The sequence below is a fragment of the Ostrinia furnacalis genome, unplaced genomic scaffold, assembly GCF_004193835.3.
Source record: "Ostrinia furnacalis isolate ACB-3 unplaced genomic scaffold, ASM419383v2 OfSCF6937, whole genome shotgun sequence".
Classification (NCBI taxonomy): domain Eukaryota; kingdom Metazoa; phylum Arthropoda; class Insecta; order Lepidoptera; family Crambidae; genus Ostrinia; species Ostrinia furnacalis.
Window position 1 is genome coordinate 20,466 of NW_021137176.1, and position 22,047 is coordinate 42,512.

General features: G+C 38.5%; 2 protein-coding genes across 5 annotated transcripts in view; one reads left to right on the forward strand and one right to left on the reverse strand.

Moving 5' to 3' along the window:
• Positions 1-1,279: 1,279 nt before the first annotated feature.
• On the forward strand, positions 1,280-2,741 carry LOC114362998 (uncharacterized). Its single transcript, XM_028318586.1, has 2 exons — positions 1,280-1,836; positions 2,252-2,741. Exons 1-2 carry the CDS (start codon positions 1,598-1,600, stop codon positions 2,739-2,741), a joined length of 729 nt encoding a protein of 242 aa, XP_028174387.1. The 5' UTR covers positions 1,280-1,597.
• Positions 2,742-4,146: 1,405 nt separating this feature from the next.
• Cpr67B (Cuticular protein 67B) overlaps positions 4,147-22,047 on the reverse strand; it is a 38,003-nt gene continuing 20,102 nt past the window's right edge. For 2 of the 4 annotated variants that reach the window (XM_028318584.1, XM_028318580.1), the window contains exons 2-7: positions 17,576-17,713; positions 16,427-16,534; positions 15,879-16,034; positions 15,213-15,379; positions 13,970-14,186; positions 12,691-13,110 (exon numbers count right to left, since the gene is read on the reverse strand). In XM_028318584.1, the coding sequence (XP_028174385.1) occupies positions 12,988-13,110; positions 13,970-14,186; positions 15,213-15,379; positions 15,879-16,034; positions 16,427-16,534; positions 17,576-17,713 (909 nt within the window). In that variant the 3' untranslated portion in view covers positions 12,691-12,987. Of the gene's footprint in view, positions 4,991-5,525; positions 5,740-6,737; positions 6,905-7,525; positions 7,682-8,114; positions 8,223-8,802; positions 8,941-12,690; positions 13,111-13,969; positions 14,187-14,340; positions 14,361-15,212; positions 15,380-15,878; positions 16,035-16,426; positions 16,535-17,575; positions 17,714-22,047 lie in introns of those variants that run through there. The other 2 variants (XM_028318581.1, XM_028318579.1) reach the window with 2 other exon arrangements.

Genomic DNA, 22,047 nt, shown 5'->3' on the forward strand with positions numbered 1-22,047 from the left:
CGCAACGGGCTTAGCAATGGGTTTGATTTAGTAACATTAACTATAAGGCTGGGTTGCACCATCTTACTTTAACTTTGACAAACGTCAAAAATCTGTCAAACTCCATACAAAAAACACCGGTTCCTCTAGTACGAAAAACTTTCGAGTTCGTTTCGTTGCGTATTCAAAGTGTCATCGAAAAATTTTGTATGAAAAATTAAACAGCGCCCCCTATATTATAGCCGCCCTAGGGGGCGCTGTTTAATTTTTCATACAAAATTTTTCGATGACACTTTGAATACGCAACGAAACGAACTCGAAAGTTTTTCGTACTAGAGGTACGGTTCTCGTCAAAGTGACGGTCAAAGTTAGGTGGTGCAACTCAGCCTAAATGTTTATCAGACACAAATATGTAAGTAGGTATATGACCATGACGAATCTCAGGATTAATCTTAGATTTAGATTTGTAACCTCTTTTGAATAGTAACTAGGGCTGTCATTTACGATAATTAGCAAAGATAACTGTGCAGTCATTAACTTCAAAACCTAAATAATCGTTAATTACATTCAAGGACAAACTATGGTATAGGGTGGTGCCAATGGTGCGGAGTGCAAAAAAATTGTTTTCATACCTACACCTATAAGTTATTATAGATAATAATATTATAGATATTGTTATGATCTCTTTAAAACTAATTATCCGGCTTACCTCTTGTCGCGGTGGTTATTTTATTACAGTCGTGTCTAAGCACATATCCTTATTCTATCTAGCTAGTAAATTTATACACCATAGTAAAGAAGTATTAGATTACTGACATGTATCTTTTTGTTTATCATGATCATGGATCTCTCCGTGATCATGGCGCTTGCAACAGTGCCGAAATATCGGTGGCTCGTAAATAAAAAGGTACATGGTAGCAATCCCGTTGACAACTATTCTAATGTTAGTGACCATGGAAGTTTAAAACATTAGTAATGTTAATTTGGGGCTAAGAGTCAAATAAACACGTGTTAAAGCAATTATATCTGTAAATTTATCGCTCACAAAATGTTTTCTGCCTGTTTCTGAGAAAAGACTGTCGACCAACCAACCACACAGAAGCGATTCTCAAGGATCCAATCTTATTTCGAGACAATCAAACCAAACTACAATAAAAAAGCAAAATCCGAGTGAAAACAAGGACGAACCTTGTAAAGAAAAGCTAAGAAGGTCACTCCAGTAGGCCACGTACTAACTGTGTTGAATGACAACTTGGATGCGCGTGCGCCCTGCCCACAATTGAAGTCGGTGTCGCACGGGACACACCCTGTGTTGTAATTGAAATAAAGAGTGGACTGCTAGTAGTTACCGTGGATTTATTAAAAGAACAGTGAGTTTAGTTAAAGAGGTTTAACGCGTTGGTTATCTCGTCAACTACAGTGTGAGGACTTCAAAACAATGTGAGACGCAGTGAATTGAAATTAATTATTTCAAGAAGACAACTCCAAAGATAAACACTGTGATTATAAATAAACCTTCAGGGAATAAAGTATCACACTAGCAATAAATTAAGGCTAACACAAGGAGCCAAAGGATTGAAAGGAGTTTAGTACTTTGAAGATTGAAACCAACACAATCATGAATCGTTACACCAAGATGACTGCCTATACCATGTTGATGATGCTGTGCTTTCAAATATTACCAATAAGCTCGGCTCCACTACAGCTTCAGTACCAAAGCCAGCTCTCTTTGCAACCGACGCCAGAGGAACTGCTGCAGCATCAGCTGTTCGCGTTGCAGCAGTTACAGCAGCTGCAGAATTTGCAGAACTTGCAGATGGTGAACGAACTGAATAACTACTACCCGCAGGCGATACAGTAAGTTTTTATTTTACATTTATAGTTAAGTGTTTTGTCTGATAGTTGACTGGGAGAGAATGCCTCCCAGTTATTACGTAAATCCATCTATTTTTTATTGTTTCAATAAAGAAATAAAGTACGTGTAAGATATTTCTGAACATAAAGACGTATTTAGGAATCCAATTTGCACGTAAAACTATTTTTATATTTTTATTATAATTAGTACACCTGACTACATAAAGTTACGTATTTATTACGATAATCGAAAAATAATCATCAAACGTAATATTATACAACTAATTAGCATCACAAGTAAGATAAAGAGGATAAAATATAAATCACTTTCACTTCCCTCTTGATGAAATTTAAAACAGATAATAAAAACTAAGTCACTTCCTAATGCAATAAAATTAAACCACTTTCTGATTTCCAGACGGCAAGACGCACCGCTAATGATCTTACTACCAGAAGGACAATTAAATAATTTTAACCAAAACAACGATCTCACGAAACAAGCCAATGTAAAAACGAAAACTAACGAACAAGATGAAACCAACGATTCTGTAGTCATAGATGCTGAACCAAATATGGAACCAAATCCTGAGACAGAACCAAAGAAAGCCATTCTACTCATTTCAAATAGAGGAAGATTGTCTATAGGAGGCTTGATATCTGCTATCCCGTTCCTTCCTATAGAAATCAACGTGCCTGACAGCATCTCCTGGATCTACAATGGAATCGCCGGTATCATATCCGGTATCGGTCAGCGACTTCCGTTCAAAAAGCCAATGCCAACGCCGACTCCAGAATCAGACCCCAGTCTAAGGTTGTTGATAAACCGATTGCAGAATAGGAACCAAAATGTTCAAGTGCCTATATTAATGTTGCCAGATGTGGCGCAAGTGTATCCGATGCAGGTTTGAATAAAAATATTATTGGTACATTGTATTTTTTGTTTTATGACTTATGATGATGTCCTTTACTTATTTTTTTCCTTATTATGAACATTTGGGATATGCCAAGTATGGACCAAGGTCCTACTCCAGTTTGCGAAGAAATAAACGCTGACCGTAACAGCGTATTACACTTGAAAATTTCGACGGGTTCATCCAGTGTCTAAGTAGCTCAGTTGGAAGAGCAGTCGCCCGGCAAACGGAAGGTCGTGGGTTTGATTCCCGCCTTAGGCAGTTCCATTGTTTCAAGTTATTTATACTTAATTTTCAAAATAAAATCGGGCCCGCCAAATTATTTATAACATAGGATTATTACTATTATGACTTATTGAGACTTACTGTTTCTAAATAATATAGGAACAAGGCAAATAAATACACCACAATGTAAGTGAAATGCTTTATTAAAAATCAAATCTTACAATTTCGACGTAGGCCATTGCATTTTTAACTTAAACTAAACTATGGTAACAAACTTAAATACAATCACAAGACCGGGTTCAAGAGTTTAACCAAATAAAGCATTTGAAACCAAAGTCGTTACACTATCAAACGCCGATCATTTCAAACTGTTGTCATAAATACTGCAATTTCAAATAAAAAATTTCAATAATTTTAATATCCGAGTCTGATATTGTAAGGAAGCCAATAGTCACGTAGGAAATTAACACAAGTAACTATAGTAATTTAACTAAATCTAAAATGGCAACGAAACTAGCTTCGACAGTCTAAATATTAGAAATCGATTACGCATTAAGAATTACGCATTACAAATAGTATAGTTTACATACAAATGTGCTTATTAGACTATCGAGTAGCTAAAGGCGATCACATACAACTAATATCCTGTATACCATGTTTGGTTCCAACCTACTAGCGTGCCGAATTAGTACGCGAAACCAATCGGATGGTTAATTTAATAATAACACTTGAACCTAGTGTTTCTAAATAACTTGAATTTTTTAACTAAATTATCTCAAAGTTTTCCGAATTTTTTTCATCTCTCTTACTCATCCCGAAATAAGTGCCTTAAAACGAGTGAGCAAGATAGTCGAAGGTAATACATGACAATAATAAATTATGTTTAAAAGACTCTCTGCAGATCTAAACATCATTTTCGAGTGTTAAGATCCCAAATAAGGGATTAACCCAAAACAACAATGGATTGTTCATAATGCTTCAACCACACCAACGCGTGCAGATCGCCATAGCCACGGTAATATTATCATACAGTATTGTAACTTCATATAAACGGACGAAACGCGAGCTTTCCTTCGAAATTCAAATCTCGGTATGCGCTCGACATGCAAAAGTCGGGGGTGTCGCGAATGTGCCACAGCAATAAACGGACGATGTGTTGTTTTTGAAACAGTAAGTGTTTTTTTTTATAAAAATATTTACAAGTACCTATTTATACAGGGTGTATGATGATATCAATTTTCTGACTTCACCATACCATTTATATGCACATGTTAAAATGGGCTAGTGTCCACTTGTAAACGCATTTACCTAACATTCTGTATAATAATCAAGCATTTTGTACGCCTTTAGTCGAGGCGCATACATTTTCGGTCGCAAATTCATAAGATTTGTTACTAAATCTTAACACAAATATATTTTTTTAATTAAATCTACTAATCACAAAACAACATGCATTATCCTATTACATTCACAAAGTATTTTGTTTGTCAAAATAAAATAAAAAATTACAATCGCAAAATACATCCACAAAACTAGATAGAAATTCTAAGTAGGCAGATGTAATGAAAATAGGGTCTGCAAGTGGGCAGCCCTATCGCATGTTGTCATACGGTGACATACCGCGCGGTTGTTGACATTTATTTCAAAAATATGTCCGAGTTGGAATACTGTATAGATAGTATTACCGTGCCATAGCCGATCACGTCGCAATCATAGGGAAATGACAGGTCGCGTGAACTGTCATGGCTCGCGCGACTGTCCTTGGCCTTTGGCGATGGCTATCTGCACGCGTTGGTGTGGTTGAAGCTTATGGGATTAACCCAAACCAAAAATGAATGGATTGTTCACAACTCAAATAGAAACACTAGGTGCAAACTCCTGTCTACTTCTTAAAATCCGCCGTGGGAGACGGTGTCGTGATCCACTGGGTGTCCAGCGCTGGCGCCGCCCTCCGCCTCGTTCTTGGGGACGATAATGGATACAGGGTAGTTGTAGCTGTAGAAGAAACCACGTGGGGGACCCTGAGGAGGAAGGTTAACTTATAGATTGACAATTTGGGGAATCGCAATCGCAAGATACGATTTTGTTATGATTACTCTAAGAATTGAAATTGCAGTTACAAAATTAGGTACTCGTAAATGTAGTTTTCTAGAACAGTCGACAAGTCTAAGGCTGTAAGTCCGCCACTGTACAGTTTTATGTGCAAAAGTATAAATCTAAATATATACCTATGTATAACTCAAAGGTGACTGACTGACTGACTGACTGACTGACTGACTGACTGACTGACTGACTGACTGACTGACTGACTGACTGACTGACTGACTGACTGACTAACTGACTGGCATAGTGATCTACAACGCACAGCCCAAACCACTGGACGAGTCGGGCTGAAATTTGGCATGCAGGTAGTAGATGTTATGACGTAGGCATCCGCTAAGAAAGGATTTTACGAAACTCCACCCCTAAGGGGGTGTAAGAATAATAAACATCCAGACATCCATACAAACTTTCGCATTTATAACATTAGAAAGAAGTAGGATATTCTGTACTTACAGTAGGTTCAGGTTCAGTGGTAGTGGTGTACTGCTGGTTCTGTTGCTGGTACTGTTGGTTCTGTTGTTGGTACTGATTCTGCTGCTGTCCGAACTGCTGGCTGGCCTGATACTGCTGGTTGTAGGCCTTGCCCTCACGCTGGGAATCAGGCTGGTACACCGTCTGCTGGACCTCTGAGGCTTGGGGCTGGTAGTCGTAGTTGTTGCCGTATGACCTGTGGGTGAAAAGTGAGTTTAGAGAAGGAAGGACAACGTGTTTCGTGATAACTTTGTTTTATACATATAACCAGAAAGATCTTGGCCTGCATCTCACCCAGTGGAAATTATTATAAAACTGAAAGTGGAAGCGAGCTTCGCCTGGAATTTTCAACCACAGAAAACTGAATAAGGCTATCTTACCTTCAACTACATAATAAATTAGCTGAATTTTCATAATTAGACTAAGCATGAAACTCCGTCATGAATGACTAATGATTTTCCTAATTAGGTACTCGTATTTTATGAATGCGAAATTCAAATTCAAATATTTATTTGCACAATTTTGGTTAAACATAATAAACAACTACCAACAAAATAAAGTTAAAATTTTTCAATGGTAATTAAATAAATAAACAGTGTAGCTCTACGAGACTAAGCCCACTTCTCGTTCCTACCACGGTAACTACCTGTAACTCTTGTAGAGTCTGGATCTAAGGGCTCAGCTGCCAATAAAACCAACCCAGTGAAGGTTGAACCGCCCCTAAAGATAGCTAGCCATCTTGGACCTTGCAAAAAACTTAATGACGGAGAATATATCAGATAAAGGACGTAGCACGTAGCACGTTGATACGGTTACGATACCGATGGGTTGATAAGTCAACCCATCGGTATCGTAACCGTATCAACTTGAGGCGGTCAGCATTCTTTGTATAAAACTCTCGCCTCGTGGTTAACAGCGCGCGAACGGCAATGACAGCTTGCGAAAGGCGATACGGTGTTGATCCCTTTCCGAGTTGATAGGTCAGCTGTTGTAGTGATTGGTGGATAGATGACTCACGCTGAACTGTCCCACCAAACTCAATGACAGGGGGGCGCTACCATCGTTCAACTTTATGGTTTCCAACATGGCAAAAATCGGAACCTGCGATCCGGTATTGACGGTGGCGCCCCACTATCAATGTCATGCATAAGACAGTTCAGTATTTTGGAACTATACTGTGGTGAATAAACTTACTGAGGATGAGCGTTAGGGTGCAGGTTGGCGTCAGCAGCCTCCTTCCAGGCTTTCTCATGGGCGATGCGAGCGGCCCTCACGGCAGCTGTCTCTTGCACCGGCTGCGGCACCAGCTTGGGGAGGTTGTCTTCTTGGTGGAAACCTTGGCTGTCGGCCCAGTAGCGGACCTGGAATAATAGGCAATGTTGGAATGGGAATAGAAGCCAATTTGGAATAGCCAGTTTTTCAGTCGTGAATCGGTATTTTTAATAATAGTGCTTTTGATTAAGGGAGATTCTGAATGGTCTACAGTCTTAAGACAGTGATAATTTACCGAATGGAAATCAATCTGGAATAGCCGATTTTTCAGTCGTGAATCGGTATTTTTAATAATAGTGCTTTTGATTAGGGGAGATTCTGAATGCTCTACAGTCTTAAGACAGTGGTAATTTACCCATATTAGGTAACATTTAGGTAGCCTGCTCAACTCAGCTCGTAATATGTTATTAGATTACAATTTGACGCTTTTGCTATGAATAAAACGTAAGGAAACTTATAAAGGAGCAAATAAAATTTATAATTTTAGCTTTACTTTATAAACTTTCTAATTTTACAGTACTTATTTTTATTCTGTAATTTTATACTACGACTGAAATTGTGCTAAGGCTATAGAGATCCAATTTTAGAAGGGATTTAATAAAAGACAAATACATACTCGTAGATCAAGACGACAAAAATAAGACTGCTAGTTTCCAAATTACTCGAAGAGTCAACTAAAAAGGTGAAAATCTGATGGAAAGGATCCAAACCTTAATATCCTCGTGTCCTGGAGACTTGTAGACGTAGGAGCCGGTGACGTCACCAGCCCTTACGCGGTTCTCCACCTTGGCAGACTCGGGGGTCTTGTAGCCGTAGGTGTAGGCGCCGAGCCCGTCCTGCCCGTGGTACTGGGAGGCGTCGTACACCTGCAAATTGTATAAGTGGAATAGAGAATGCAATTAATTGATCGATTTGAAAGCCTGAATCAAATTCCGTTAAGCCTATGATTGGTCATATCGAAACTTCGAAACTGCCATAGGCTTGAACGTGAATCCAGCTTCTGGTGTCATTTCATAATAATGACTCTACCCTTACCAATATAAAGTTTCTGATATTTTTGTTGCATAATATTAATGTACTACAGACGATATCGCATCAAGCTCAATTCGATCAAGATCTATAAAATACGTAAAAGATGCTGTTCTGCAGCGGATTTGCCTAGTCTGTGTGGTCAACTATGCTGACAACAGCACATCCGACTACACATTTTTGTTGCAATTTGGCATCTATTCCAACTACATAAGATAACGCTGTATTTATCTTGATGTGCAGTCGTCTGAAAATACAGTTTTTTTTTACCTCTTCAATGTAGTCGTCAGTGTTTTCGATTTCGCGTCCATTCTTCCAGTAGTGTCCGAGAGTGGGGCCAGCTTCGGCGGCGCGAAATCTGGGGTCGTTATATCTCACCTAGAATACAAAATACAAACACGACATTAGACCAAGTATTTTACATTTGTGGAACAACACCCAGAGGTGAGTCGAAAGTCAAGGCTGACTAATTAAGTATTCTGTATTCAGCTACAGTATACACGAAAACAAGTAATCGAGATCAATTGGTTGGATGAGCTAAATAAACAAAATCTCGTAGATTTTTAAATAATCCGACAATCTAAATGTATGCATCATTCTGCACCAATTTAGTACGGAACACCTGCTAAATCTTTAAAAGGAAGTCGTAGATATTCTTTCAAATGAAAGCTCTTCTATTATCTCAGGGTTTTCTTCACAAGTTCTTATGTAAAATTCAGAGTGAAAAGTTTAATTAATTTGCCTATAATGTATTTATTTATTTATTCGATCACCAACAATGTTACATTGAGGCTTCACAAAAGTAACTATAAAAAATGACACTTGTTAAATGCAAACTTAATTAAAGGTGAAAACATCATGCGTTAGAGACTAAAGCAACAGCAATTAGGGGTTAAATGTAATGTACTCATATTGTACTTCGCTAAATTAAATTAAAAAAGTCAGTGTCAAATATTACCAGTGGCAAGACAGCAGTCCTCCCGGCCAGCTGGGGCTCTGTGAAGGGAGGGCTGTTGAGGTACTTCTGAGCCTCCTCCGGGGTGATGTCGATCTCGAAGATATTGGTGGGGTTCGGTGCCCCTGATGTTAGCGCCGCCTGGAAAGGACAAGCATTTTGAGTAAATAGAAAAATCTACGAATATATTAGTACAGTCCACGAGTATTAAAACCGTTCCCACGGTAACCCAGTTTTACAGGATCCAGTAATGCGTGTCGTGTGAACACACAAGGATATGTTGGAAATTCGAATGGATTGGTTTTTTGTAGGATACTACAACAAAGAGGAGGTTCGTGTGGACGCTAATATTAAAACACGTACATACTACTAAACGGGATCCTGCATAAAACAGGTTATCTCCGTTGGAACAAGTCCTTAACAGTTGCAGGATAATAATAAAGTAAATTAGGTTACACTGTGCCAACAGGCCCCCAAACATTTTCTTTTTCAGATCTGAAATGTAGCAATCTTATTTCGCAATCATCGAAGATATTGCTGGTGAACCTAGACAATGAACTACTATTTACATAGGTCATATTGCACATAACGGCTGGTAGGTATATAACTTAGCTATGGCACACTCTAGCTTGCTATTCGTCCAAGTTCGTTCTTAGGACAATAACATCGATAAGTTTTCCTCAAATTAATGTTCTCATTTAATTACATTTGAATATTGCTATTATTTATTTGTAGCTTGGTCGTAAAGAACGTACCTATACTCCTACTCAAAATTTTTCCATCCTCAAATCTGTACAAACTATAATAGCAATATCAGAATCGATGTATCTTTACAAGCTTATACTCAAAATTGGCTGCTTTCTCAATCAAGGTCGTATTTTACGCCCTTTAAATTCTTCTTCCCAATAACACCTTTTTGAGATTCTCACGCAATACGTTAAAATTCCGAAACGTAGCACGCACATGACTCTACAAATAAAACAGCAAGTTACGTCGAACCGAAAACATAATTTGAGTCATCCTATAATTTAAACACAACTGCCCATTGATGAGCCGGACCTCGTTCACTATACCAGACTTATATCTTCTTTAACATATTTCAATACATTACAGTAGGTAAGGTAAGTACTTCGTTGGTGTCGTAATTTCTTATTTCTTATGTAACCTTCTAGCGAGTTTAATACTATAATTTGGTTTTAAAATTTTCTTGGATTTTAAACAGCCAATACCCTAGGTATAGTGCATTAGAAGAATAAAATTAGTTATATAAATTGGTGGAGACCTTATAGATATAAGGTTAAGGTAAGTTATAATAAGTCACCCTGTGGTGACAGGGAAACTATAATATTATTTTAAAGGGGTTATAATATATTATTGGAGATCAATACTTAGCAACAAATTAAGTCCTCTAAGGCCCTCCCTCTAACAGATTAGTCATGTTCTGTTTTTAAAAAACCTCAGAAGTACCGTCCGTTCTAAATAAGGCCCAATAGAACAGGGACAAACTCTGTTCGTGCTACTCATTAATATCTTATTTCAGTTTATTTCAGGAATATTCCATGCATGATTAAGATTTATGTCTTTCTGCATAACGCGTGAAGTGAGGACTCCGTGACACAGCTCCGAGGTCGACGGTTATTGCTTGCACAAATAATGTGGCTTGTGCAAATATGTGTCACCGCGTTGAAAACGAACGTGATAGATTCTTCTTATGGATTTGTACGTTTGCAACAATAAGCGTAAGTGTGATGTGGCCTTGATAAACGCTAAATGCTCTTGCAATAAGTCCTAGTTCTTAAACAAATGCCTAGTTCTAGGAACAAAAAAATATTTGCCAGTTTTAAAATTTTTTTACTTAGTAAAGATATAGGTAATTCAGTCAATTAAAGATCATTAAACCTCGCAGAAGTGTGACAACACAATTTATTTTACAATTTCGCTTGTAGGTAAGTACCTAGTTCTTGGCTCGAATACCTAGTTCTTAAAAACACAAAACTCCTATTCAGCTCTTTATGTACTTTGCACCTAGTATATACTTATTTGCAGTCTAAAGTCATGTATTAACACTGTTGAGAACTCCGTGTCTATACTAAAGGCACTAAAATACTAAGTTTAGGCACTTAGTTAAACTACAAAACAGGCACAATAAATCAAATGTGTCTTCTACGGACACGCTTAACCCTTAACTGGTATCGTAAATTGGACATACGTAACTGGTATCGTGGGGGCCGCGCGGCCCCCATACTATGTTTGCTTCTAGCAAGCAAGTTTTACCTATATACTTGAATAAATGCTCATAACTGATTTATATCGGGCTTGTTCTATATAATCATTTAGTTTTTATTGTATTAAATCTTCTCACTTATATACTTCAAAACATTACATACAACATGATAGTAACAACTTTTTACGTAATATTTTTTAACGTTACAAATATCTATGAAACCTACCGTTTAGAAAGTTATAACCAAAAATATTATTATTTTAATTAATCCATAATAATGTGAACTTAATAATAAATAATGTTTGAATGTAATATTTCATAAAAATAATAAGCATTTTCAATAAAAACATAAATATTATGTTGACAAACATTAGCAGGTGCTGGTGGATTTTCAGACCACTTGTATTTATTTTTTCATAGTAGCTGGATTGACTAGGTCCTACAACATCTTCATTTTCACTCTCTGAAGAAAAAACTTGAAAATCAGAATCAATATCCTCATTATCGACCGAATATTGGTTATTGGGTCTTCACAATGACCTATAATTTTATTATCACTATATCCTTCTTAAGACATGCTACTAATCTCTAATTTGGAATCAAAAACTTCGTTCTAGGTATCTTCTATTGTTTTATCACTTATAAGCCACCAATACTGCAAAAAATTAAAAAACAAATAAAAATTGCCACGAAAAAAAAACTAACGTAACTGGTATTGTGGGGGCCGCGCGGACCCCAACACGTGCATATCTTCGTCCTGGTGAATGATGCAGTGCTGAAACGCCTGCACCAGACGCGAGTAGCGCCGAAATCAGAATACCAAAAATTTTGGCTGCCCACGATGCGTAGCTTCTTAGAAATCAAAGAAAACGTCATGCGTGGGGGCCGCGCGGCCCCCACGATACCAGTTAAGGGTTAAAAACGTTTAAAGACGGCAAAGATCAGTGACTAAAATCTCAAGTACCTACACATCCAATAAATTATGCCTAATCACATTGCCAAAATGGTCCGTGACACTCAATTGAATCCAATCGGTTCCGGAAAATCGTCTTAAAATAATAATGTCTACTATAATAGTGATGTTGACATACATTCCGCTGACCGATTCGCGTCGCACTTCTTATTTGTATTTGTATGAGACTTGCGCACAAAAGGCGCGTACGTTTTGTGTGTCGCGCTTTGTGATGTGAGGGAGGTGCCATTACGGTTAGGAGGTTGTCATGCAGAATTGGGTGATGAATTCATTTGGTTAGGCTAAACTGGAAGGCTACTTTGAATAGGTATAGAGTCAGTATGGCAGATTTTTTCTATTTACCGATTTTCCCACGAGCCGGAAGACGTAGCGTGGGCAGGCCTCCCTCTAGGTGGACCAACGATCTGGTGAATGTCGCGAGAGGTGCCTAGATGCAAGCGGCGCAGGACTGGTCTTTGTGGAAATCCTTGGGGGAGGCCTTTGTCCAGCAGTGGACGTCTTTCGGCTGAATGAACGAACCGATTTTTCCAGGTTTTGTCCCGGAGCCGGTACAGCTACAGTTGTGTAGAGGCTGTATCAGTCATGTCNTTTGTCAAAATAAAATAAAAACAACAATCGCAAAATACATCCACAAAACTAGATAGAAATTCTAAGTAGGCAGATGTAATGAAAATAGGGTCTGCAAGTGGGCAGCCCTATCGCATGTTGTCATACGGTGACATACCGCGCGGTTGTTGACATTTATTTCAAAAATATGTCCGAGTTGGAATACTGTATAGATAGTATTACCGTGCCATAGCCGATCACGTCGCAATCATAGGGAAATGTCAGGTCGCGTGAACTGTCATGTCTCGCGCGACCTGTCATTGGCCTTTGGCGATGGCGACCTGCACGCGTTGGTGTGGTTGAAGCTTATGGGATTTAAACCAAAACAAAAATGGATTGTTCACAAGTCAAATAGAAACACTAGGTGCAAACTCCTGTCTACTTCTTAAAATCCGCCGTGGGAGACGGTGTCGTGGTCCACTGGGCGTCCAGCGCCCTCGGCCTCGTTCTTGGGGACGATGATGGACACTGGGTAGTTGTAGCTGTAGAAGAAACCACGTGGGGGACCCTGAGGAAGAAGGTTAACTTATAAATTGACAATTTGGGGAATCGCAATCGCAAGATACGATTGTGTTATGATTACTCTAAGGCTGGGATGCACCATCTTACTTTGACTTTGACAAACGTCAAAAATCTGTCAAATTCCATACTAAATGCACCGGTTATCGTCATCGTTCATTCGTCCGTTCGTTTCAGTTAAATGACGTCCACTGCTGGACAAAGGCCTCCTCCAAGGTTTTCCACAATGCACGGTCCTGCACTGCCCGCATCCAGGCTCTTCCCGCGATATTTACCAGATCGTCGGTCCACCTAGTAGGAGGCCTGCCCACGCTACGTCTTCCAGCCCGTGGTCGCCACTCGAGAAATTTTCTGCCCCAACGGCCATCGTCTCTACGAGCTATGTGCCCCGCCCACTGCCACTTGATTTTAGCAATTCTGCGTCAATCGTCATAGTCACCGTTAAAGTTAGGTGGTGCAACTCAGCTTAAGAATTGAAATTGCAGTTACAAAATTAGGTACCTACTCGTAAATGTAGTTTTCTAGAACAGTCAACTAGTCTAACGCCCGTTAATTTCACAAATATTACTATGAGGTCTCACAGTGTAAGTGAACGCACAGGCTGATACGAACCAATCACAGAGCTCTGTATAACGCTGTGCGTTCGATTTGCAGCTTCCAAGCATCGTTTGTGAATACAGGCGTCAATTATCGGGATCCACGAGTACGAAGTCGCGGGCAGCCGTTAGTCTACAACCGACATTGCTATGCCCTAGGGTTCATATGTTATCTGTCAAACTTATGTAGCACCTTTATACATACTATAAGCAATAAAGTATTGAGTATTGAGGACAATATTCTGTACTTACAGTAGGTTCAGGTTCAGTGGTAGTGGTGTACTGCTGGTTCTGTTGCTGGTACTGTTGCTGGTTCTGTTGTTGGTACTGATTCTGCGGCTGTCCGAACTGCTGGCTGGCCTGATACTGCTGGTTGTAGGCCTTGCCCTCACGCTGGGAGTCGGGCTGGTACACCGTCTGCTGGACCTCTGAGGCTTGGGGCTGGTAGTCGTAGTTGTTGCCGTATGACCTGTGGGTGAAAAGTGAGTTTAGAGAAGGAAGAACAATGTTTTGATGATATGGGAAGTGTGAGTAGTCGTAGTTGTTGCCGTATGACCTGTGGGTGAAAAGTGAGTTTAGAGAAGGAAGAACAATGTTTTGATGATATGGGAAGTGTGAGTAGTCGTAGTTGTTGCCGTATGACCTGTGGGTAAAAAGTGAGTTTAGAGAAGGAAGAACAATGTTTTGATGATATGGGAAGTGTGAGTAGTCGTAGTTGTTGCCGTATGACCTGTGGGTGAAAAGTGAGTTTAGAGAAGGAAGAACAATGTTTTGATGATATGGGAAGTGTGATAAGACCGAACGTGAAAACGCTTCACCTGAATTCCTCAGCCACAGAGGAACTGGCTATCTTACTTTCAACTACAGCTTAATCAGCTGCTCCTTTAATATTTTAGACTAAGCATGCACCTCCGTCATGAATGAATAGTGATTTTCATAGTGTCTTAATTCTAACCCCCTTATTAATATTATAAGAACTGTTATAACCATATTATTTGAAATAAACTATTCTATTCTATTCTAATAAAAGTTACACCCTAGTTGAACTCTGATTTAAATTGTCATTCAGTATGGAAATGACATTTTAATCCGGTGTTCATCCCTGGTGTAAGTTTTTATTAATAAAAGAGCCCTACCTATTTCTCAATGGTAGGAAATAAATAAATAAACAGTGGGGTAATTCAAATGCATTTGTCGACAGTAGAAATCGTCTGTCAAATAATTTTCTAGTAATCAATTTTGAACTGATTGTCAAGGTAATACAGTTGAAAATTGAATATCAAAGCCAGACGACGCCTAATATCATTCTGAAGATAGTACAGTGTAGCTATTACAGGACTAAACTTACCTCTCATTCCCTTGACTGTAACTCGCGTAACTCTAGACTGTAGAGTCAGGATCTAAGGGTTCAGCTGATAGCTGACTATCTTAGACCTTAATAAAGGAGAATACAATTATGATAAGTTGTAGTAGTTGGTAGTGTGTATAAACTTACTGAGGATGAGCGTTAGGGTGCAGGTTGGCGTCAGCAGCCTCCTTCCAGGCCTTCTCATGGGCGATGCGAGCGGCCCTCACGGCTGCTGTCTCTTGCACCGGCTGCGGCACCAGCTTGGGAAGGTTGTCTTCTTGGTGGAAACCTTGGCTGTCGGCCCAGTAGCGGACCTGGAATAATAGGCAATGTTGGAATGGGAATAGAAGCCAATTTGGAATAGCCAGTTTTTCAGTCGTGAATCGGTATTTTTAATAATGGTGCTTTTGATTAGGGGAGATTCTGAATGGTCTACAGTCTTAAGACAGTGGTAATTTACCCATATTAGGTAACATTTAGGTAGCCTGCTCAACTTAGCTCGTAATATGTTATTAGATTACAATTTGACGCTTTTGCTATGAATAAAACGTAAGGAAACTTATAAAGGAGCAAATAATTTATAATTTTAGCTTTACTTTATAAACTTTCTAATTTTACAGTACTTATTTTTATTCTGTAATTTTATACTACGACTGAAATTGTGCTAAGGCTATAGAGATCCAATTTTAGAAGGGATTTAATATAAGACAAATACATACTCATAGATCAAGATGACAAAAATAAGACTACTAGTTCCCAAATTACTCGAAGAGTCAACGAAAAAGATGAAAATTTGATGGAAAGGATCCAAACCTTAATATCCTCGTGTCCTGGAGACTTGTAGACGTAGGAGCCGGTGACGTCACCAGCCCTCACGCGGTTCTCCACCTTGGCTGACTCGGGGGTCTTGTAGCCGTAGGTGTAGGCGCCGAGCCCGTCCTGCCCGTGGTACTGGGAGGCGTCGTACACCTGCAAATTGGATAAGTGGAATAGAGAATGCAATTAATTGATCGATTTGAAAGCCTGAATGATTGGTCATATCGAAACTTCGAAACTCTACCATAGGCTTGAGTTTGAATCCAGTTTCTGGTGTCATTTCATAATAATGACTCTACCCTTACCAATATAAAGTTTCGGCGATGTTTTTTAATAATATTAATGTACTACAGACGATAGCGCATCAAGCTCAATTCGATCAAGATATAAAAGACGTAAAAGATGCTGTTCTGCAGCGGGTTTTCGTGCTGACAACAGCACATCAGACTACGCATTTTTGTTGCAATTTGACCTCTATTCCAACTACATAAGATAACCCTGCGTTTATCTTAACGTGCAGTCATACAGTTCATTATTTTTTTTACCTCTTCAATGTAGTCGTCGGTGTTTTCAATTTCGCGTCCATTCTTCCAGTAGTGTCCGAGAGTGGGGCCAGCTTCGGCGGCGCGAAATCTGGGGTCGTTATATCTAACCTAGAATACAAAATACACACGACATTAGACCAGCGTATTTTACATTTGTGGAACAACACCCAGAGGTGAGTCGAAAGTCAAGGCTGAATAATTAAGTATTCTGTATTCAGCTACAGTACACACGAAAACAAGTAATCGAGATCAATTGGTTGGGTGAGCTAGATAAACAAAATCTCGTAGATTTTTAAATAATCCGACAATCTAAATGTATGCATCAATCTGCACCAATTTAGTACGGTACACCTGCTAAATCTTTAAAAGGAAGTCGTAGGTATTCTTTCAAACGAAAGTTCTTCTATTATCTCAGGGTTTTCTTCACAAATTCATAAGTAAAATTGATACTGTGTAGAGTCAAAAGTTTAATTAATTTGCCTATAATGTATTGTACTTCGTTATCCGAGAATACTAATAGCGATTCCATTTTCTCCCACTATTCTTATAAACATTAGTCCTGATAAACATTAGCACGTGGTCATAAAATCGCGTTCTGACTCTCACTGAAAATCTGCGACTATACTGAAGCAAATCGAGTTTTTGCCCCAAGAGGGCTTTTCCTCTATCAGCAAGGTGGCGAGACATCGTAAAGCGAGCACCATGATCACTCTGTCAAGAGTATCGAGTGAAACGACTGAGAAGAGTAGTAAGGCCCAGAAGAGACGGTGAAACGCAACTGCAACGAAACTGCAACTGCTAGTTACTTTTGAGTTGCATCTAAGTTTCTGCCATAGCGTTCGTTGAGAGACCACACATGACGCGACCAGTTTGAAACTTTCAGTTTTGTTTTATTCATCAGAATCATCAGAAAGTTGCAGTTTCATTGCAGTTGCGTTTCACCGTCTGTTCTGGGCCTAAGGACACGGCAACTTTTTGTAGCGATGCAGTCGCGCTGCTAGTAGCGCGCTAGTAGCGCGTTGGCATCACTTCTGTAGTGCGTGCAAATGCGACTAACGCGCGTTAGTAGCGATGCTGTCGCTCGTTTACGAAAAAGTCGCCGTGGGTGAGTGCCCTAAATTAAGTCAAAAAGTCAGTGTCAAATATTACCAGTGGCAAGACAGCAGTCCTCCCGGCCAGCTGGGGCTCTGTGAAGGGAGGGCTGTTGAGGTACTTCTGAGCCTCCTCCGGGGTGATGTCGATCTCGAAGATGTTGGTGGGGTTCGGCGCCCCTGATGTTAGCGCCGCCTGTAAAGAACAAGATATTTCAGCAAATGGAAATAGAAAAAATTTACACCTATCTATATTTATAAAAGCGAAAGGTCCCATGGATACGATGACCTGGGTGATCAAAGGATACCAAATTGTCGCTTAGAGTCAAGAAACGGGATATGTCCATGGGACTGGCCATGTCATTAGGCACCTAACATTTTCATTTTCAGATCTGAAATACCTATAGCAATCTTAAACCTAGGCAATGAACTACTATTTACATAGGTCATATTGCACATAACGGCTGGTAGGTATATAACTTAGCTGTAGCACACTCTAGCTTGCTATTCGTCCAAGTTTGTTCTCAGGACAATAACATCGATAAGTTTTCCTCAAATTAATGTTCTCATTTAATTACATTTGAATATTGCTATTATTTATTTGTAGCTTGGTCGTAAAGAACGTACCTATACTCCTACTCAAAATTTTTCCATCCTCAAATCTGTACAAACTATAATAGCAATATCAGAATCGATGTATCTTTACAAGCTTATACTCAAAATTGGCTGCTTTCTCAATCAAGGTCGTATTTTACGCCCTTTAAATTCTTCTTCCCAATAACACCTTTTTGAGATTCTCACGCAATACGTTAAAATTCCGAAACGTATCACGCACATGACTCTACAAATAAAATAGCAAGTTACGTCGAACCGAAAACATAATAATTTGAGTCATCCTATAATTTAAACACAACTGCCCATTGATGAACCGGACCTCGTTCACTATACCAGACTTATAGCTTAACTTTAACATATTTCAATACATTTCATTAAGTACTTCGTTGGTGTCGTCATTTCTTATTTCTTATGTACCTAACCGTCTAGCGTGCTTAAATACTGTAATTTGGTTTTTAAATTGGGTTTGGTATTATAATATTTTTGATTAATAGTTTTCTTGGATTGTAAACAGCCAATACCCTAGGTATACTTAGTGCAGTAGAAAAATATAATAGTAATATTGATAGAGACTGTATACTAAGTCACCCTGTGGTGACGGAAACTCGACAATTCTTTAAAAGGGGTTATTTATTAGGTACTGGAGATCAATAGCAACTTTAGTCCTCTTAGTCCCTCCCTCTAACAGAACATTTTCTGTTTTTAAAAAACCTGAAACATTCTAATGAGACCTTGCGTACCGTCTGCTCTAAATAAGGTCCAAAAGAAAAGAGACAAACCCTGTTCGTGCTATTCATAAACACTTTATTTCAGTTTATTTCAGGAATATTCCATACATGATTAAGATTTATGTCTTTTTGCATAACGCGTGAAGTGAGGACTCCGTGACACAGCTCCGAGGTCGACGGTTATTGCTTGCACACATAATGTGGCTTGTGCAAATATGTGTCACCGCGTTGAAAACGAACGTGATAGATTCTTCTTATGGATTTGTACGTGTACAATAATAAGCGTAAGTGTGATGTGCCCTTGATAAACGCTAAACGATCTTAAAATAAAGTTCTAGCTCCTAAACAAATGCCTAGTTCTAGGAACAAAAAAATATTTGCCAGTTAAATAAAATTTTTGACTTATAGTCCAGTCAATAAAGCATTATAGATGGAAAACTGTAGAACACAATTTCTGACTTCAGGACTTTATTTAGACTAGTTAGGAGGTGAACATAGCAAAAGTCCCCGCCCTTAGCCGTTGAGCCGGCGGGGAGAGAGGTGTTTAAAGGTGCCACTTTTCGGTTTTTCGCTTAATCCTCGGAAACTATGCGTCCTAGTGCCATGACTTTTTTGAACCAAAAAAAGCATATTCAATTTGCTACAGGTGAGACCGTCAAGTTTTTCTATAAATTGTATAGTTTTCTCGACATCTGCTCTAGAAGGTCTGTAATATTGGAAATTTTATTTTTGTCTTACATGTTCCCATCAGGAGAAAATCGACTAAATCAATATTGAGCAATCATTCTAGACATGCGGGAGCATATTAAGCCTAGTTCCAGCGAGGGGACTACACCGTGCGTATATTTAGACGAATCACTTGGAGCCACTTTTGACTCCTCATCACTCAAAAACTACTGTGCATTAACACTTCAAATTTGGCTCATGTGTTGAGACTTGCAAGATATACATCAGTTTCAAATTTCATAAATATGCCTCAAACGGTTCTTTAGATATTGACGTCCAAAAATCTACATATCTGACCTATAGACCAAATTCTAACCACTTCCAGATGACCTCGAAGGTTCAAATTTGGTATCCAGAAAGGTAGTTATGTAAATACAAAGGAACAAATAAAAAACCAGTAAATTTTAACATTTCACATGTAATAGATAGATTTTAGTGCTCTAAATATCGATTTTTGAACGTCAATACCTAAATAACCGTTTGAGGTATATTTATGAAATTTNGAATTTTTAAGCGGATTTTTTTAAAAAAGTATAATTTTTTTATTATTTGTTGGCTTTTTTTGTGTATTTTATGTATTTTTTTAGTATTGCCTGTTATTTAGCATTATTACTGTTTTTATTTTATCAAGATATACCGCTTAGTTTAAAAGTTATTATGTTTTCTTTACAATAAGTAATTGGAAGATAAAAAATTCTATAAAAAATTTTTAAAAAATCTCAAAAAAATTTTGACCTCTTTTTTGTCGATAAAAATAGGTCTAGTTTAATCTATTTTCATATGTACACTTTAACGTGACTCACACTGTATAAATGGAAATCCAGAGGCAGATCCTTATGTCAAAATATCAATGACCGGTCGGAGTCGTGACTGCTTAATAGTGCCATCAATACGACAATACGATGTTACATTAAGATAATTATACATTTGTAATATCTACAGTGCAAAAAACAGGCTCCGCCACCGTGAAATAAATTGATTTGAATTAACGAGCCTTGTGGTTAAATGGGATTTTTATCATGAGCCTAGCCTATCTATTGTAATTCAAGGATAATATAATAATCCTATATATTTCAAATTCAAATTCAAAACGTTTATTGCATGTCACATTACAATTTATATGTTGTTGCAAAATAGAGGTATACATGTGACGCCCTGCAAGCCTTTATTTGTAACTAGCTGACCCGGTAAACTTTGTTCCGCCTTAATGGCAATAAATAAGCAGACTTTCTTTTTTAATTTCGAACGGGATAAAAAGTATCCTATGTCCTTCTCCTGGCTCTAAACTACCTCCCTGACAATTTTCAGCTAAATCGGTTCAGCCGTTCTTGAGTTATAAGTGGAGTAACTAACACGACTTTCTTTTACATATATAGATAAAATAAAATTAGAATTTGAAGGGAGAACATGTTATATTAATTGATGTAGATATCCAATAAAATTCTGTAATAATATAATGTATTCCGTCTATTTTGACCTTAACTTGGTTGACAAGCCGCCACCCACGGGCTACGCCCTTTTAAAATCGGAAGCCATGCAAATTATTGTACATACCTACCTACATCTACATCTTAATCAAAGATTCATATTTTTTGTTTGACCACGGTGTCGTCGTGGTCATTGGAATTTAAACCTATCGCCTCGTCACGCCTCGTATTATTACAAGTTGACATTCAAACCAATTATTATTATGCTAATACACGTTTTGTTATTAGCCAGTTAAACTATTGCAAAAACGCCCTGAAGTAACTTCCTTACTGCTGCATTGGCAGGTCAGATTGTCAGATAATCTCATATTAGTTACAGTAATTAAAAGCTAGATAGGTCATAACTTGACATAGGTACTCCTTTGAAGTTATCATCATAATCATCATTTCAGCCATATGACGTCCACTGCTGAACATAGGCCTCCCCCAATGATTTCCACAATGGCCGGTTGGTGGCGGCCTGCATCCAGCGCCTTTCCGCTACCTTTATGAGGTCGTCGGTCCACCTTGTGGGTGGACGTCCTATGCTGCGCTTTCCGGTACGTGGCTTCCACTCCAGAACCTTGCTGCCCCATTGGCCGTCAGTTCTGCGTACTATATGCCCTGCACATTGCCACTTCAGCTTGCTAGCTAGCTTTGAAGTTATGTTGTGATTATAATTTACTATCTATTGAATTATTGAATGATTCATTTTACATATTGTATGTATGAAATATTTCCACCTAGATATTCAAACCAGTAACAATATGGTAAGATTATGCCAGCCAGTACCGATTGCCCTTCTGCATCTTTAATCTATGACATATTAGAAGTATTAATAACGACCTTACATCTCATTTGTTTCTCGTGAAGATGACCACAAAGGTCAACTTGAAGGAAGAAAACTTTATCTGCTTATTAACTCAATGTATGGTCAGCAACAGAATCCACTACACAAACAATAGACCTTAAGAAAATGGTAGTTGAGTCTAGTT

What these genes read in the sequence shown, in the direction of transcription:
- LOC114362998 (XM_028318586.1), top strand. Translation starts at nt 1,598, where the DNA reads ATGAATCGTTACACCAAGATGACTGCCTATACCATGTTGATGATGCTG. An exon ending in TACTACCCGCAGGCGATACA is followed by an intron (nt 1,837 to 2,251) that starts GTAAGTTTTTAT and finishes TCTGATTTCCAG; the next exon opens with ACGGCAAGACGCACCGCTAA.